The following is a 19,924-nucleotide window of genomic DNA, read 5'->3' on the forward strand; positions in this document are numbered from 1 at the left end:
GCCAAAAGGGAAAGAGGTTTCATGCAATGCCTCTGCCTTTGTGGGATAAATGACTATCAGTTCATGCCCAGTTGATGAGATGAAGCCCAAGAGATGCAGAAGGTTGAATGGACTTGAATGTCAGGGAGGCAAAGAAGCAAGGACCTGTTGACTCTTGATCCCTCTCCAGACTTGGGCTGAGTGACTTATGTAAATAGAAAATTTTAATTCTATCATCCTTCTAGGTAGGATGGCCCTGCCTCTCTGGCCCTGCCCTCATGTCCAATAAGAAGAGACCTGCCTTGACACCTGCCTATATACAGGGGACGGCTGCAAAATCTTCAACACTGATCTTGGGAAGAGAAAAAATATCCATAGCTGTCCTGTCTCAAGTCAGAGAACAGGGGACACCATTTCATCCATAAAGAAGAACGCTCCCAAGGCTATGACTTCTAGCAAAATTGAGATGCCAGGCGAAGTGAAGGCTGACCCGGCAGCTCTGATGGCATCACTGCATTTGCTACCGTCTCCCATGCCCAATCTGGAAATCAAGTACACCAAGGTAAGTTGTGCTCCTTGCTTCTTTTTTTCTGGCAGAGACTGGAGGCTGAAAAACTCCCATCATTCAGGGCTGAAAAAAATCCATTCATACTCCACTCTGTGCACAGAGAACTTCTCCAAAATCGAAGAAAACGAAAAGCAACTGCTTTTTGATTCTCCCCAAAAGAAACATCCTAATTATTTTGTTTAAAATAGAGGAAAATCCACAGAATCACCAGATTACAAGTAATGTTTCCTAGGACCGATTGGCCATTTCTGTGTGTCTGTCATCATCCCTTTCAAAGTTGATCTCTTTTTCTTTCCAGGAAGAGGGCTTTCCCTTAATATCTTTTAGTTGTTCCTGATGATGAGTGTCAGAGGAAGTTATTGTCCAAATCTCATTGTATGCTGTTGAAACTTTAAAAAAAAATTGTGTGTGTTTTTTTAAAGCAGTCTCTGTAACTCCTGGGACTTTTCGTTTACAGTTCCTGTAGGAGATGTAATCCAACCAAAATGTTGCAATTTTGAATGAAGGATTCTTTTGCTGGTGTATCTTAGGCGAATATGTAATCTTGAAGTTCTTCTTATATTTTTAAGCATTAACTGGAGATATTTATTAGGCATCAGTGCCTGGGACTAATGGTTGATCCTGTGGACAGAGGTGTGTGCAGCATTTCTCTATTTAGCTTATAAAATTTTCAGATTTTTATCAACTGTGTGATCAGTCAGTTATTTTCCTTGCTTTCCCAAAACCACACACACACACACACACACACACACACACACACACACACACACAGAGCTTATAAATGTTGTGAAATGTTAAGCGTATGATACATCTCCTGTTGGTGATTTTTTGCATGTATATTATTAAAACGCTTTGGGCCTGATCCAGTGGGAAGATCTCTTGCACAAGCCTCATTTAGACGAATGAGGTATTAATTGTGGAGTGCTTTGAAAAGGACAATAAATGCTTCAGGCTTGTAAAAAGTGATAGTTCTTTTACAAATAGATGCAGAACTAAAGGTAATGTGGAGCTGATTAAAATAAGCCCCTTTGCAGCAAAGAGTAACCATGATCAGTTTCCATTTCTTATTCACACCGTTTCCAAATTTCATCCCCACTTTCAATTGTTACTGCTGCTGTTCCACATTTTCTAATGAAATTTAACAAAACAAAACAAAAAAAAAAAAACACTACCAAATAGCCAAATAACATGCCTTCATAGTGATTTCCTGGCAGTTCAAACAAATTGTAGCTGTTTTTAAAACTGAAAAATAAAATATGTGAGCAGTGGATGGCTTGCATGATTTTTTCTGGCTAAGTATAAAATGTCTAACATTCCATAAAATATATGGATTATTTGTGGGCATGATTACTGTGAGCTCGATCCGGACTAAATAAAGCACTTTCAGGTCTCATTGATTGCAGTGGAAGAGAAAATGCCCAAGTGTCCTGTTGAAATCAAAGAGATGTAAATTTGTTTAGCTTTGCCTGGATCTTGCCCACAGTGATTGTGGTATTATAGACTAACAATAGTCTCAAATTAAGTATTACAGCATCTCCTTCATTCTTTCCCACGGACTCTAATGGAACTGAAAAGTGCTTAACTTTAATTTGTGCCAAAATGTTGTAATTATTCATAAATTCCTTCAAATTTGTTCTGCCTTGGGACTTCAGAATCTTCCAAAACATCTGCCTGGCTTCTTAGTTAGCATACATTATTTTGATGTACCAGGTAAAAGAAGCGGGCAAATAAATAAAATTAAAATGCCTCTGCCCCAAAGAGCTTGCACATGAAATCTTCCTTCTTGTGTGCATGTGTGTCAGAGAGAGAGAGAGAGAGAGAGAGAGAGAGAGAGAGAGAGAGCAGCAGCAGCAGCAGCAGCATTAGGACTGAATGTGACCACATGCAATTGCCCGTATTTATAGCTCAATCCTATGTATTTTTACTTGAAAGCAAGTCATATTGAGTTCAGTGGCTCAAGTATGTATTCATAAGGCTGCAGCAGCCTTAGGCTCTGTTTTAGTTCTTAGACTTCAGTTCCCAGGCTCTGTGCCATCTTTCTTTTTGCTAGGGAAAAGAAAAATGATTGACCTGAAATATAAGAATCTGGGTATATGTGATCATTCTCAGCGTGAAGACAGCTTTACATCTGTTTTGCAGTCATTGGTTCCCAGATGTTTGCGTGGTGCCACCAGCATATTAAGGATCACGCAGAACATAGGAGTGATCCGATCCTTGCCTAGAAGACTCACATATAATGGCCAGGGAAAGATGAAAGTGGAGGATTGGCCATGATTGGTCACAAGCATGGGCAGGGTACAGTTCACTTGTAGCAGAAGCTGGGGTTGACTAGACAAGCTAAGCTAATATCTAATGGTAGAGTTGAAATTGTCCAAATGGAATAATTTAGGCTGCAAACTCCTGTGCAGGGATCGTTCCTTCATGTTATTCAAGAACATGCCATGTACACTGATAGTGGTAGATAACTAGTAAATCAGCATTGTGGTTTGTTTGTTTTTCATACCTCTGTGAACATTTTAGTGCATCTTGGGCTGGAAATATAAGGTTGCTACTTCAACTTTAACTGTGTTATCTATGAAGTTGGATATCTAGCTCAGGGTTAGCTTTGTACGTCCTCCCTTCTGATTTCCTGTCCATCTCTCTCTCTCTCTCTCTCTCTCTCTCTCTCTCTCTCTCTCTCTCTGCAGCAATGACAAGTGATTTACAGCTAATTGAAGCCTTTAATTGGGTGTCCTGGCTCTGGCCAGACATTTATCCAGGATCCACTTTCCCACTTATTGCAAAGAAAAACAGTGAGATATAAAATAACGGGCTGGAATTGGATGCTTTCAGTTCGTGGGGGAGTCACTTTTATGTCATAAGTGACAACTTCCATAAACAAAGGGAACCAGTAACGTTCAGGAGGAGAGCTTTGAAAATAAAAGTCACTCGTAAGGCTAGGCATCTCAGAGTTTTACTAGCAATCTCTCTCTCTCTCTCTCTTTTTCTGGCCTCTGCTTTTTTGCTGAGTACTCAAGGAACTGCTTTTGCTGCTTGTTTGGTGGCTGGTACACAACAGTGCAGGCAATGGAGGTCCAATACCTTCCATGTGGAGGTTTCAAATGGTCCTTCTGTAATTCTGAGCATTGGCATTGTTGGGGGGGGGGCTCCTACAGTTGCGATGGGTGACTGGAGGAGCCAGCATGCTGAGCTGGTCCTGCAATGAAGCAGGATGAGGTGGTCATCTCGTGTGTCAGTTTGAACATTATTTGGGAGGTAGAGAAGTCTGGCTTGTGGGACACAATTCATGGAAGTTCTCCTGCACAAGCCTCATTGTGTACAAGAACTTTCTAGTGAATTGCACTTGTGTTAATCAGTATGTGTGCTGTTGCGATTTTTCCAGTTTGGGGCACCAAAAGCATTTAGTAATGATGCCATGTACTGCCATATTGAAGTACTTTATCAGCGCACACCTATACATGTCTACTCAGAAGTAAGTTCCATTTAGCTCTGCGGGACTTACTCCCAGGTAAGTGCATAGGATTGCAGCCTAGACTCTCAACTGTTGCAATTGAAATCTCTTATTCCTTGTTCCCAGTACTGGGTATACTGAAGTAGGCTGTCTCTTATCATGGTTAATAATAGTCTTTTCCTTCTAGGAGCTGATCTGATCCTTTCTCTTTTTAAAAGCCACCTGATCAAGGCTGCAACTCTGTGTGATCTTATTTGGGGGTAAGCCCCATTGAACACAGTGGGGCTTACTTCTGAGTATGTATAGGCTTGCTGGAAGTGACCGTCGCTACTTCCAACCATCCTCTTTTATCTATGACAAATGCTTATTTTGTACCTTTGCATCCCATGGATGCCCTAGATACCACATTCAGAATAGTAACTCTAATAGTAATAATATTAAAACAAGATAAAAACTCTCTAATATAACACTCATAAAATGATGGTAACCGCAGATCAAACACCAGTGAAGCAGCATCTAAAAACAGCGGCACAGTTAAAAGTATCTTAACCCAGTGGCAGCTTTAAAACCAGGTGAAACAGATCCATTTTCGTATGGTGGTAGAAAGTCTTGAAAAAGGGGGTGAGTTGAACCTCCCTAGAGTGAGAATTCCAGAACTTCTTGTGGCAGTGAGTTCCACAAAGTAATTATGTTTGTGCAGAGCAAAGCAACTGCCTTCGGTTTGTCTCAAATGCAAGACCAACTTGTGTACCTGGCTGGCACCAGAGTGTGCATATTCTTCTTGGATGTGCAGAAGCAGCGCCACCAGCTGAACACGGAAGCAGTTGTTCATTTGGCTGCCACTGCGTCTCCATGACATCCAAAGCCTCTCTGTGAATGCCTAGTTTGGAGAGGGAGAAAAGTTTCAGGAAATATTTTGCTAGATCTACAAACCGTTTACATTGCAGAGAGGTCTGCATTAAATAAATTCAGCATGTTAAAATGCACATAAAAGAAAGTGATACTTGGCGACTCATAAATCTTTCAAACATTGAGGGGTGTACTGGTTTGCTTGGAGAATGTCTGCTGGAGTCTGAGACTAGGGAGCCTCACACTGATTGCAAACGGTGCTTGTGTCTGACAGCTGTGCATTTATCCCCTGCCTGTAGAGAAAACCATTACAGTTTTGGGGAATATATCATATTAATTATAAATCTTACCAGGATGAGTGCAGATTAGTGGAAACTCAATCAAAATATAGAGATATCGATGGTGGAAACTGTGTTTGGCCTTGGAGAGGATTTGTTATCTGGTCTAGATGCAGGGGAGGGTGGTCTCATGCACCTTCTTAAGGGGCAGGCAAATAGCTGGGGAGTTCTTCTACATCTGCATAAGTGACCTGATGGCCAGGAGTGGCCCCTGACCACCTTTTGCTTCTGTTGAAATTGATGTTTTGCTTCTTCCTGTTATACACAACATTACCAAGGATGCTGAAGCACACAGGTAAGCATGCTAAAGTAAACTGCTTTGTAAACTTTGGAAAAGCAGTATATGTAATATTCTTAATAATTTATTTTCTGCCTTTTCTACGGAAAAAATCGTGCTCAAGACTCTTTGTTGAGAGAGATCTCCTCCTCTATGAACTTGTCTGATTCCCTTTTAAAGTCATCTAAGTGAGTGGTCTTCATTTAAGCAGTGCATTCCATAAAGAAATTATACATTCTAGGAATCCTATTTTTTTTCTACCAGTTTCTTCTACCAGTTTCTACCAGAGACTTCTACCAGTTTCACTGGATGACCCTGAATTCCAGTTTATGACAGAAGAAAAATTCCTCTTTGTCCATCTTTTCCATGTTGTGCAGAATTTTATAAATATCTATCATGTTCCCTTAGTCATCTTTTTTTTCTTCTAAACTAAAAAGCCCTGAATGCTTTAGCCTTTCTTTGAAGAAAAGGTGCCCCAGTTCCCTGAACATACTTATTATTCATACTCATGATCACTATGCATGAACTGAGAGTTACTCCCCATGTTCGCCTGACATTGTAAAATGTTCCTATGGCTTATCTCTTGGATTCCTGAGTCAGGTGGGGCATGCTCTGGGAACCCCTGCCCAATCATTGAGGCAGTGAGAGTCAGTGGCGTCACTAGGGTTTGCATCACCCGGTGTGGCAGGTCAGCCTGTCATTCCTTGATGGACCTCATCTCGTGATGAGGTTGGTTTTGGGGTTTTTTTTTGGCCATTGGGTTTTTTTGGCCATCCCTTTTGATAGTATAGATAGTATTGCATTCTGATGTAAATTATACATCAAATGATTTTGGTCACTAGTGATGTCACCCCCCCCCCCCCGGGTATCACTAATATCTTATTGGTTCCATGCTGTGTTATAATAACATCTCATTGGCTCTTTGAACAATCAGTCCCATTGGTCTGTTTTGAATTAAGGAAATATACTTTTTAGTTACATAAGACGATTGCATTTTTGTTAATTACATTTTTGTTTTCTGGCCATAAATGTTGATAGAATTGAGATATTTCACTCTGTTTTTTTCATTGCATTCAGTTGTAAATTCCACATCGAATGGTATATAACATGATGATATTATTCATACAAACCACGATTTTAGCAGTTTTGGTCACTAGTGGTGTCACCCCCGGTGTGTGTCACCCGGTGCAAGCCACACATCCCCACAACCCCTAGCAACGCCACTGCTGAGGGTCTGCTGTGGCCGCTCATCCCCATTGCCCCCTAGCAAGCCTCTTCATTAGGTCTGGGGCTCTGGCTGGTTGATCAGGAGGCAATGGGAACTACACTCTCTTCTTCCTGACAGCATTTCACAGATGCTGGATGTCCCACCACTAAATGCAGTCAGGGGCCAGACACTTGGATATTGCAAAATGGCACCAAAGGAAGAAGCAACGTATGTGCAAGCTCTTGGTTTTAGAGGCAAGCTGCCTCTGATTGCCAGATGCAGGGGAGGGCACCAAGACGCAGGTTGGGCCTGTTGTCTTGTGTGCTCCCTGGGGCATTTGGTGGGCCACTGTGAGATACAGGAAGCTGGACTAGATGGGCATTTGGCCTGATCCAGTGGGGCTCTTCTTATGTTCTTATCCGCTGCTGACACCTCACTTGCCCAGGTAGGTGTAAATCTTCACTGCTGTCACTGTAGTCAAGGGTGACAGCATAAAGGATGACTTTCTCCAGGTGGGCATTGGAGGGGGTAGCCAATGTACACATGCGCTGTTCAAAGCATGGAGAGAGCCTTCCAGGGAGGAGACTCAAAGCACTTTTACCCCAGTGCCCCCCCAAGCTAGAGCCATCACTGTGCATAGTACAGCCACCTGGGGTGGCAAAATTTCTTAATTTGACTCTAGCAGTACAATGTCTGACAATTCCTGTGCTTTGGGCATAGAGATCCTTGGATGGGGCCAAGTGGTTGACAGGTCAGGGTCTGGCATGGGATCATTAGGGACTGGGCAATCCAGCAGGCTTGCTTGCAGATATTTCTGAGAGCAGTTCAAGTATGGATTGTAACTTTTAAAGCTTTTAATTGCCAAAGAGTTCCAGGATAGCTTACAAACCATCTCCTCCCATGTATTAAGATTGGCACCAAAAAGTCATGCTCTGTGCCTGATCATCATCATGGATACAGCAAGCAGGTCCAAGGGAGAGTGGCAGCTTGACTGTGGAGCACCCTCCCCAAGAAGATCCACCAGATTCTTTCTCTTCCAGGGTTAGGCAGACACTTAATACTGCACCTGTTTGAAAGCCAATGTAGGACAGTAGTTATGGTGCTGGACTTCAACTGGGGAAACCCAGCTTCAAATACTGTACAGTACCCACTCAGTTATGAAATTCACCTTGGGGCATCACATACTCTCATCCTAGCCAACCTCACAAGGTTGTTGTGAGGATAAAGCAGGGGAAGGAAACAATGTGAACACCATTCAGCTCACCCTGGGTTCCTTAGAGGAAGAATACAAGACTATTAATGCTCCTACTGTCTGTTGTTTCATCAGAACTTTGCATTTTGGAGGTTGTTGCTTTGGATCTTGTAATGGTTTCATTGGCGCTGCTTTGAAATAGATATGTTGTTTGAGCCATTGTTTAATTGTGAGATTGCTGTATTTTATGATGGGGTTTTTGACCAGTTTGCTAGTTGCTTTGTAACTATATACAGTAGTGTGCGTATGTGTGCAGGCGCATGTGTCTGGGTGTGTATAAATATTTGCAGAGGACTGGAGCAGGTTTGTGATGGCCCCTAGCTTAAGTGGTTTTCAAAAAGTCATTATTTCTTTGAAGGTTTACTACATCCAGTCTGAATAAGTAAATAATAGTAATGATAACAACAATAAAAATATTGTTATGCCAATTTCTCAAAGAGCATTAATGAGGATAGCAGCCTGGAACAGAGAGTTAGTGGTACAGTTTCTCTGCAATTTCCTTCAGAGTTGCATCTTGCAAATTGTGCCTGGTGGAAGCCCTGCAATATCCTCAGATAAACACCACAGTAGGAAGACAAAGTGGTGTTATGAATGGAGCGACAATGCTGTTGATACATCAATAGCCTCTGCACAGGAAGGGAGATACACCAGGCTTAGTTGGCAGGGAGGGGTAGATTGATGATCTGAGGGAAAGGGAGCTGGGCAAAAGCAAGAGTCTCTTTTCTTTCTTCCAGCTGTGTAAACTCCATGTAAACACTTTCAGGGGAGCTGGTGGAACTGTAAGCACAAGCCTCTGCTCAAAAGACTGCACGGCTTGCAGTAGGCAAAACGTTTGCAAGACAGGAGAAGGCTTTGGCCACCCACATCACCCTGAATGCCCAAGTAGCTACTGTGATTTTTCTCATAATGTCACACCAAATACAGAAGACACCTCTAAGTTTGCACGAAGTCAGTATTTGGGAAGGCTTTCAGCTGACTTATAGCCCATTTCTATCTGGACCTTGTGCAGCCAGAGCTTGTGTTCTGTCAGTGCAGGCCCTTTGCAATGGCATGAAAACCTGGAAACGGCTGCTTGTTTCCGAGCTGCTGGTGCAAATGGCCAGAGGTGTGGCATACATGCCAGTGGCTCCTGGAGGCTGTACCAGTAGGTTTGTGGCAGGGATGGGGAGGAGAAGGTTTGGGAACGTTCCAAGGCTGAGGGCGGGCAGAAGGTTGGAGGGGATGAATCTAAGAGGCAAGGATGCAGGCTGGATCCTATCTCCCATTTTCTAGCCCACCTTGTCCTATTCCCTTTCTCTCCTCGAACAAATGTCAGCAAAATAGCTGGCACGGGTCTGAGAAGACCCATAGGCAGCTAGTAATATTTTTTTTTTACTTAACTCTGGTTGGCCTACTGATCACCTCCCCATCCCACCATACTGTGCAGCATGCACTTCATTGGTGCGGCTGTATGCTGTAGTGTGGTGGGGGATACGATTGGGCTGTAGGGCTAGACAGGAACATTTTGGTGCCTGAAGCAAACAGCCCTAATGGCAACCCACCCACATACTATTGGCCCAATCCTACCCTTGCAGTATGCCTGCATACCACAGGGTCTGCTGCTGCAGCAACTGCCCTGCCAGGCTTTGGAGCACTGGTGTGGACAGCTTCTCCCCATATCTGCCTATTCTATCAAGTCTACCGTTGCCATGTTCTTCACCATCCAAGGTGGATGAATCCCTGGTATCTTCCATTAGATATAAAATGGTATTTTCCATTAGAAAAAACTCTCATATGGAGAAAGGAACCTCTTCTTCCCAATGCCTTGGTCACTATATGCCCGACAAAGTAGGAAGGTTGACCCATGGTGGTTGCCTCAGGCGATGGATCAGTAAGGGTGTCCTCCCACCTATTTTGAAGGACCTCCCACCTATTTTGAAGGTCCTCCCACCTTCAAGTTTTGAAGTCCTTGAGTTCAAAAAGGCCAACATTCTAGCCTGCAACCTTCCTCTCTTCTCTTACGCTCTTCCACTTCAGTTCCATTCCCCTCTTTCTTTTAAAATCCAGGGAGAGAGAGGAGAAAGTGTGGTAGTGGTGGCTGCTAATGCACTGGTGGTAAGGAGGGGAAAGCATTTGGCTCATCATCTCAGGCGCCGGGAGGTTCTGGACTGGCTTTCCTCAGCCATGAAGATGGGGGCACTACCGGTGGGCTATAGCTCATGCTCTGATAAGCGAGGGAGGGGTGAAGAGAGACAAGCATCATGTTTTTAACGAGGCCTGGAATTTGCTTGCCTCAGCCCTAAGTGAGGGGGACTGATCAAAATCTGTTTTGGGGAGAGCAGGCAGATGTTAAATGAGGCCTAAGGGCGAAACATTGCCCCCCCCCTCCTTTTGCTCTATAGGTACCTTCCCTGCACGGCTCATAATTTTTGCTTGTTTGACATACTCCAGATCAGAGAATGTGTTGATGATTGGGGTGAAGGTTAGTGGAGGTTCCTGGGGATTGCCCTAGATTTTCTTGGTTCTCCCCCAATTCTAAGGGGAAAATTTTTTTTTTTAAGGTACAGTAGCAGCACTAGATTGTTCCCACTGCTTAATGCCTAAAACAAAAGCATGCTTGAAATTACCATTCTCTGATATGGTGGCCTTTTCCATCTCCTCAAGGACACTTCCATCTTCTCATATATTCTAGGTGAGTGTTTCTCAAGGTGTGCTCCTAGGAGCCCAGGTTCATAAGTGGCCATCATCTGCTTGGTGCTGCATCACTCCACTCATATTCCAGTGTTCTTTGGCTCCCCGAGAGACCTTGCATGCACTGTTGGGGCTCTCTGAGACTCTGTTTAGGAGTATAAAGGACTCCAGAGTCTGATGAGAACCTTTGTTCTCTGGCATTGGGAAGAAAAAAAAAAACTCATGATCATGATGTGCCTTAGTTCCTTTCAGGACCCAGCTGTCTCTCAAATTGAGTTCTTGAGAACATTGGGAAAGCTCTGCTGGGTTAGACCAGAGATCTATTTAGTAGTCCATCATCTTGCTGGTCCCCACAATAGCTCACAGATGCCTGTAGGGTGCCCACAAGCAAGGCATGAAGGTTGTCACCTTCCCCTATTGTAGCTCCTCAAGGCTAGTACTCAGAGGTAGTCTGCCTCAGAACATGGAGGTTCTGTTTAGTTATTATGGTCAGTGGCGTAGCTAATGATCGTGTAGCCCGGTGCCAAGCTCAAAATGTTGCCCCGGAAGTGATGTCGCAACCAGAAGTGACATCACACCCAGGCTTTTTAAAAAGTGAAAATTGGGAGGAACCCACCTCCTCTCCACCGCAGCTTACCACCCACTCGCTCTGCTGCCTCCGCCCAGTCAGTGGCATAGCTAAGTATCTGCTACCTGGAGTCAAAGAAGATTTTGTAGCTCCCCCACCATGACAAAATCAAATTTAATTAATTAAGTAAATAAATAAATAACTATTGGTCCCATGCTGTATCGTAACAACATCTCACTGACACTCAGAATAATCAGTCTTATAGGTCAGTTTTGAGTTAAGAAAATCTACTTTTTATTCCATAATGCAGTTGTATTTTCATTTTCTGGTTAATTGGTCATAACTTTTAATAGAATACAAATATTCCAATACAGTTTGTTTCATTGCTTTCTGCATTAAATAACCTTTCCAATGATATATAGCATGATATTATTATTCATACATACAAAAATTTTCACAATTTTGGTCATTAGTGTCAAGCTTAGCTTGTTGCCCCCCTGAAGCTTGATGCCCAGTGCAACTGTTACCCCTGCATCCCCTTAGCTATGCCACCGATTATGGTTGATAGCCTTTGCTAGGCCTCTTTTCTATGAACTTGTCTAGCCCTCTTTTAAAGCCACCTCAGTCAGAGAAAGTATGGATAAGCTATTGCCAAAGCTTATGGGTTGAAAATATATTATTGCTTAGCTCTTTTCCACTCTGTTTCTTGGCAAATAAGGAACTGGTTTCAGAATCACTTCCTTTTCTCTGTCTTGAATTGCTCCTGTGATGACTTTGCAAGTGACCTTTGCTACTGACCCTTCAAAATTTTCTTAATAGATACCTCTTATTGAATTTTCTTTAAGTTTTTAAATGACTCTGATTTTATGTACTACATCCTTTAAGCTTTGTTTTTTCTGGCTTGGTCCTATACTGTGACTGCATGTGTGGATTTTTTTTTGGGGGGGGGGAGGAGGTGGTATTTCTAGTTTTGTTCAAAGGCCGGTAATGGTCTTTTGAGAGTCTTGCATAACTCCACATAATAATGCCATTTCTTTGTGGGATTCCTGTCTTTGACTTCGGAGATGTCCTTCGTAAGGGCGTGGGTGGGGGGAGACCCCTGCTTTTCCTTCTGCTTTCATGCTGATTCTATGAACTTCAATTTCCTAACTTCATGCAGGGAGTTTCAAATGTATTTCCTTTTTAAATTAAATCCACCCTCTTGCATTGTCGCACGGCACCCAAGGGAGCAGTAAGTCAGGCAGATTCTCCCCCTCCCTTTCCAGTAAAAATGTTGAAATGTTAACATGTTGGTAGTTAACTTCAACAGAGAGTAATTGCTTGACTCATCTGCCTTATACAAAACCATTTCATGTCTTCAGATGCATTTTAATATCCTTTATATCTAGCAAATTAACCAAGAGCAGCGCAGCAAAACAATTAACATGAATCAAATAATAAAAAGCAGTCTTTTCTATGATCAATAAGTGTCGCACATAAAACTGCATTTATCATTTCCTCTTGTATATAAATGACCTTCATTTATCTCTAGACCCTGCAAATAAATGTTCCACCTCATGCTCATGATTCCTCCCCGCTCTTCTTCTTCTTCTTCTTCTTCTTCTTCTTCTTCTTCTTCTTCTTCTTCTTCTTCTTCTTCTTCTTCTTCTTCTTCTTCTTCTTCTTCTTCTTCTTCTTCTTCTTCTTCGTCTGGTGCTCAAAGTGCAACATGCTCCCCCCAAATTTCTGCAGCTTCCCCAAACCAAATTCCCTACCACCTTTCTTCATCTGCTACCCTGCACCCTCCCCTCCTCTTTGTCGTCTGGCCAACATTGGGTGAGTGGACCTGAACGAGGAAGCGGGGGGAGGAGGGGTGGGGTTGCTCTAGCTCAGTAATTTTGATTCAATGTGCCAGGGCACATTGGCATGCCACAAATGGTCCGCAGTGTGCCACAGGAATTTGGGGAAGGGTCATTTATTAGTAGGGTCATTTATTAGTAGGGCCATTTGGGGATGTGAGCCCTCTGATAAAAGTGTGAGGTGCCTTGTCAATTGTCAAAAAACTGATAATGGGCCTTGATAATTTTAGCGCCTTGACCTTGCCATGAGATGAAAAAGGTTGAAAATGTAGCTGCTAGCTAGAATGGCCACCGCTCAGTTCCTCTCCCCACTTTTTCTGGCAGGCTGGGGAGACGAAGAAAGGTACAGGCCTCTAGAGTGGCTGCCTGTGGGGACTGTGGCTTCAGTAGTGGATTAGCTGCTGCCTGCAAGGGCATGTTCTGTCCCCCTGCCCCCCCCCCAATGCTGCTTGGCATTCAGAGAGCTGGTTTTGCTCCCTGGATTCAGAAAGGAAGCGAGGAGAGGAAGTATGGAAGAGAGGAGAGTGGTGGGCTAGAGCATTAGAAGGTTTCTTCTTATGGTCCTATGGGCCACAATACAAACCATCCTATGTTGCTTGCCTCATTAACTTTAACCATGTTCTCTTCTCTGGTCTGTCATTGTCCCATGTCTGTTCCCTTACCTCTATTCAGCATTCTGCTGCAAAATCATCTGTCTTCCTCATCACTCAAAGCATGTCACACAACCCCTCCTTAAATCCCTACACTGGTTTCCTGGCTGCTCTCTGATCCTGTATAAATTTATTGTTCATACCTTCGAAAGCCTTAACAGGCTCTTTTCCCCAGCAACATTTCTCTACACTCTCCTATCCTGACACATCCCTTTCTGTGACCTTAGCTCAGCCAGCTCCACCACTCCCAGTCAATCAGAGGTTTTCCCTCAAACATCTCTACTCTTTCTCTCTTGCTGCACCTTAAATGCCTCTGTGATGCCACCTTGCTTTACTTCCTTGAAATGCTTTCTCAAAACCCAGCCCAAGTCCTCCTAGTGCCTGAGGTGGCATGAAAATCACCCCCAGCATAGTTGTTGCAATTGGATTCTGACACTCCCACTCTCTGGTGTTTGCACGTTTTTTTTAATTGTGGGAGTTCCTCCTCATGGACCTCCTGTATCCTACCTGTGCCCTCAGATGTTCCTTAAATCCAGAATTCCTTGGGAGCCAGAAATATCCTTTCTCACGTCACCTAACCCTTCCTTGCAGAGGTTTTTGTTCTAACAGTGTCTCTTTCTCACCTCCCTTCCTGTCTCCATAGTCCTCATGTCACCACTGGAGCGTTGATTCAGAGACCCGGAGCCATGCCAGAGGGTTCATATTTTACGATCTGAGACACGTATGCTTTGCAGAGAGTTCCTGAAGCAGACATTTCTGCAGGAGAGAGAGAGAGAGGAATTCCTCCCCCAACCTTTCCTGTCCTCCTTACATAGTTTATAGCTGGGAGTAATGGGACTCCACCAAATCTTCCCCATCCGCCGTATTTCAGAAGTTGTCTCTCTCTTTTTTTTCTCACTCTGAGAGAATCCAGATCACTCCATTTTATGCTTTCAAGCTTCCCTCCTTGGTTTATAGGCACTTGCTCTTATTTCTTTTCTTGCTGTAATTAAGACTGAAATTCTAATAACGGAAGAGAGACAATAGCCCTGTTGAGAACTATTGGGAAAGGCATGGAGGACAAAGCCGCTGGTCCTGCACGTCTGTGGTGTGGCTACTTTAGGATACATTTGTGAAATGTTGGAAAGTATGAGAGTACGGCCTTTGTGGATGCTCCCACCCTGCTTATCCTACCATTTAGGTTTGCCCCTACTCAGTATTTGGAAGACCTGCTGATGTGTTCCAGAGGGGAACTGCTACAGAATTGAAAAGGTTGGCTCATTGGCTTTTTGTCTTGAGGGTTCTAAAAAGTAACTGGAAGCATCTTTTTTCCCATGCTGTTCAGTGAATCCATGCTTCTAGTACTCTGACTGAGGTCACCAGCCAGATATATGTTAAAGGTTTCTATTACAGATGCAACACCTCACCAATCAATTGATTAGATTGATGGGCTAAGATAAGAAACCCTCTTGATTGACTAAAAAGGTGCCCTTAATATATTTGGCAGCATATTTGTTAACCCTGTTGTTGTTGTTTTTTTTAACACAGGAGCTAACAAAGTTGAACAAGTCTCGTTTTGGAAAAGGCATTCTCCCTTTTCTCTCACATGCAGGAAGGAATGCATCGTTTCAAAACAATGTGTCTTGCTTCAAAGCTATGTTTTTTGCTTGTATTCAAATGTAATCAGTTAATTAATCAATGGGAACTCATATGATTAATCAACTAAGATTTCTTTGATTGATGGACAGCCCTGGTTCTAATGTGCCTTAGCCCAGTAACAAAATATCTCAGTGGGTCTTATTCTCATAGGGATAGACCAAATGGTTGGTAAGCTGATGAAGGCTGTAGGTGGCCTGGCTGTATCTGTCATGTTTTTACTGATCCTGCTCCTATGCCATTAGCATCAGGTCAGTCCTAACCCACTTTCCAGCACCAACATAAGGGCAATGCAGCTCCAAGGTAAGGGAACAAACATTCCCTTACTTTGAGGAAGTCTCAGTGAGTGCCACCCAACTGCAGGATGACCCACACGTCCCATTGGCACAGCTATGCCAGTGCAGGAAAGTTGGTTGGGATTTGGGGCACAAAGACCTTTAGTAGGAAAAGCTTGTTCTGCCATAGAGATTAGTGTTAAGAAAAACTTCACCTGCTGAATTTCTGCTCTTAAACTGCCCAATCCAGTTTACCTGGTTGGATGTGCGGGTCTACAGTTTGTTTTGATGGTTTTGCACCAGAGAATTTTCCAACAGATTGGGCCGAATAGCCTATATCCATTGCCTCCCATCTCCTGCTTTTATTAGTGCTCAACATCCGCACTAGACATTGCCCCGCAGTGCAGCCATCTGTGAATCCAAGTAGGAAAAAGCAATGTGACCTTCATGGCTTGATTAGAACCAATAGGAACCACTAACCAGGAGCCTTAGTTCAGTGGTAGAGCAGGTGCTTTGCATGCAGAAGGTCCCAGGGCCCATCTCTGGTGAAAGCAGAATTGGTAGCAAAGGCTGGGGAAGGCCTTTTTCTGGCTGAGAAACTGGAGAGTTTCCAGTAGTCAGCGCATTTAGGACCAGCCCATTCACGTAGCCAACTAAAGCAAAGGCCTCCATCTGTGGACTGTTGGGGAGCTCCCACCTGCTGCCACCATTTCTCCTCATCTCTAGGTTTGAAATGGAAGAGGGGAAGTATGGGGTAGAGGAAGAAGTGGTGGCACTGGAGGCACTCTAGCCCACCGCTCTCCTCCACACTTCCTCTGTTGCTCAAATCCAGAGAGCAGGAGAAGGAGTGGCAAAGGTAACTAGCATGCTATTGTGTATGAGGAAGGTGGTGCTTTGCTCTCTGTCTCAGCCAGCCCTACAGAAAATACTGGGGTCTGACACAGGATAAGGCAGCTTCCTATGTTTTCTTATGTTTCCTGCTGTTTCTGAGCCTTTCCATAGCATCTTACTGTCATGCTCCCAAATTCCTCTCGGTGACCAAAGGTAGTGTGTGACAGGCCCATTTTAGAGCTAAGACCCAGCTGCCTGCTTTTTCAAGGTGCTCCTTGTTGTGGCAAACTCGCCCAGATTGTCGGCAAACGGCGGTCCTCTCCCCGCTTCTCTCTTCCTTGAGCAGAGCAGCAACAGTATCTGAGAGAGAAGCCAAAAGGTTGTTTCTGTGGGTTGCTCCTGCTGCGCAGCTGCAGGCCCTGGGGATGCTCCATTCTCATGGCGGAGGGAGCCTGCGTTGAAATCTCAGGCTGAGCCTTTTTTGATGCTGGGCTGCCAGATCCAAATGTCTCAGAAGGAAAACTAGGGCAGGCAGCTGCAATGAAGGGGAGGACCGGAAGCACTGAGATGTGTCCCGTGTTTGAGCCCCCCCTCCAATTCCTAACCCCATCTGGATGGGTGTTGCATTCTTTCTCAGGGAGGGATACTGTGAGCATTTTTCCTCTGGCTGCAGCCACATAGGAGAAAGACAGCTATCTAGCGACCCTTCGAAAAGACAGCAGGATCCAGGTGAAGGGCTAGTCCTCTCAAGCCAGGGCTCAGCCACGAGGCTTCGGAAATAATGAGGGACAGCAAAGAAGCCTTGAGCATGTGCAGAGTGTTTTTCTTTCCATTCTGAGGATTCCCAGTTTGGCCCCCTCATATTTTGGATCAAGGCAAAGAGCTCTTTGGCTTGGGTGGCACGAGCTGCAAGCAAGATTGTGGCTTGTGGCAGTCTTGCTTCAGGGCTGTCGCAAGCTGATATGCAGAGGGCTGAAGAATTCATTTTCACAGGTGCTTCCAAACGTGGCTTCTGCCTTTTTCAGCATGCCAAAAAGAGGAGGGACAGGGTAATGTTGTCTACTGGCTGACTGGGTCAGATGACCCCACTTGCGGTAGCGAGGTCCATATAGAAAAGCAGCATGGTTGTATTTTAAAGGCAAGCTGTAAGCAGCTGGACAACAATACCTGTGTTGTTGTCCTAAAGAAACATACCTGAAAATCTGTTGGGGCTCCCAGAAGCAGTGCTGGCTCTACCATTAGACAGGATGAGGCAGCTCACCTCAGTATGTATAGGTGGAGATGTGAGAATACCATTATCCTATTATGTCCAGTCAGTGATCATATGTTTACTACTATGGAGAGCACCATTTGGCTTTTCTGTGCCAGGTACCAGAATGTCTTGGGCTATCTCCACTAATGATGGAAAGAATATCCCCCCCCCCCCGCGCCAGCTCAATGCATCATTACACTGAGGAAATGGAGCCTATTCCCCCCCCCCCCCAGAAAAACAGAACAACATGCTTCATTCCACATCAGTTACAAACCAACATTTGAACCTGTTGCCATCTCAGAGGCATCATCAGGAGTCTGACATAATCTGATCTTACCCCCCTTTCATCCCTCAATTCACTTGCTTTTTCACACAAGGCTGTTAGGTTTTCTTCATAAAACTTTAGTTTTATGATATTGTCTTTTATATTACACTACAGTTAAGGTGGCCACTGCCACTAGAAAGGTTTCCCTCCCTCTACTCCCCTTCCGAGCACCTAGAATGTTAGTCACTCAAATGCCAGGAGCCCTGGGAATTTGTTTTCTCAGGGTTCTAGGTATCGGATTGCTGCCTGGCAGGGTTCCAGGTGTCAGGGAAGAAGGGAGCAGGGAGAGAGTGGGGGTTACTTCTCTGCAGTAACAGCAGCCTTTGAAACGGCTGCTGCCATCAGGTGATGTATATAGGAAAACGAAGGAGATATTACTGGTTCACTATCATGTCTCATGCTGGCTTTATGGTAAAACAGTGCTGTCATCTCAAGGTTTGACAATGGGCCACCTTTACTAAAGCTGTTTACTAAAGGCCCAGTCCTATCCAACTTTCCAATACTGGCGCAGCTGCAATGTATAGACCCTGGGTCAGGCAACAAATGCTCCCAAACCTTGAAGAGGTCTCTGTGACTGCCTCCCCACCACAGGATGCAGTACACGCCCCATTGACACAGCTACACCGGCGCTGGAAAATTAGAAAGGATTTGGCCGTAAAACAACTATAAAAAGCAGCACAAAAAATCTTCCTTATTCCCAGTAGTGGCTGCCAGGTTATGATGGTATTTAGTCTCTTGCATGAAGGGACAAAGTTGGAATTCACCTGCAGATTTGAAATAGTCACATGTGAGCTCAGTGGAGATTGGGAGCGACTAACACGTTACAGAAAGTCATTGTTCCTCCTTCGGTATTTATTAATATGATTTATCTTGCGCTGTCAATTCATTACCAGCCACACCCACTCTGGTAAGATCTTGTGATCAAATCTCATTTGTATTTGTGCGGTGCATCAGGAAACAGTCCTGCCTCTAGCAGACCCCAACTCTCTTCTTCTGTGTGTGCTGCAGGGCTTTTGCTTTCTTGCAGTAAGCTAAGAGAGGTACCCCTCTGCAAGTGATGACAGATGTTTGTAATTAATAATGTTGCCATTTTCTATAGAGATACAATTTTGTAGTTTTAGGAGTAAGTATTAATGGGGTACATTTAGGTATAGGTATTAAGTAACAGATATTTACGATGCATCTCCAAATTTCTGCTGTTCCTCCACACTTCCTCTTCTGTTCCATTCCTTCTCCAGTCCAGAGGGGAAGGAGGAGTGCCAGAGGCAGGTGAGAGGAAGGTGGTGGTCACTCTTCAGGCAGTGGGCACCCTTCTTCATCAATCTGCTGCCTGAGGTGACCATACCAGGCTTAATTTCACATGCACAATTCTATCTGCCCTATTTGCTATGTACAAAGCTCCCGAAGTTTGAATTGTTTATGACAATTATGTGTGTGAGCAGCTCTGCAAGGAGGAGATCCCAAATGTTTCATTTCTCTATGGTATGAATATGGATTGGTATTTTGATGACAATGCTTGTATCTGGTGATCCTGGTCAGTGATCATGGATCTCCCATGTCACATGTAGTTTGGTCCTTCTATATTTGAAATTAAATGGCCAGAAATTTAAGTGCTGGGATTTTTTCTTTGTCATTTCTCCTTTTGTGTTTAAGATCCAGACACTCTTTGGTAGGAAACAGACAACAAACTTCAGAGAGCTGAAGATGTTATGACTCGGGGCCTTGTTCTTCATGCCCCACATACTCATTAATTTTGTGCTGCTTTCTAGTCAACTTGTGCACGTTTTTGAAATCCTCCCAAACCTGCTCACCAGAGTCAAAAGGTGGAATGGTCTGTACAACATGGACAACTATTCTGCCATCATAATGCTTTCCACTCTCTGACAAATCCATCATCTGTCTTTGGCTAAAGGCATCTTGGTCAAATGCTTTGACAGGTTTCAAAACAGGCTTACAACC

General features: G+C 44.1%; 1 protein-coding gene across 2 annotated transcripts in view; it reads left to right on the forward strand.

The window, feature by feature from the left end:
- The first annotated feature begins 390 nt into the window (after nt 1-390).
- ALDH1A2 (aldehyde dehydrogenase 1 family member A2) overlaps nt 391-19,924 on the forward strand; it is an 80,906-nt gene continuing 61,372 nt past the window's right edge. For both annotated transcript variants that reach the window (XM_066635119.1, XM_066635120.1), the window contains exon 1: nt 391-541. In XM_066635119.1, coding sequence (XP_066491216.1) covers nt 425-541 — 117 coding nt within the window. In that variant the 5' untranslated portion in view covers nt 391-424. The remainder of the gene's footprint in view (nt 542-19,924) is intronic.

Source organism: Tiliqua scincoides, chromosome 8, assembly GCF_035046505.1.
Source record: "Tiliqua scincoides isolate rTilSci1 chromosome 8, rTilSci1.hap2, whole genome shotgun sequence".
Lineage (NCBI taxonomy): Eukaryota > Metazoa > Chordata > Lepidosauria > Squamata > Scincidae > Tiliqua > Tiliqua scincoides.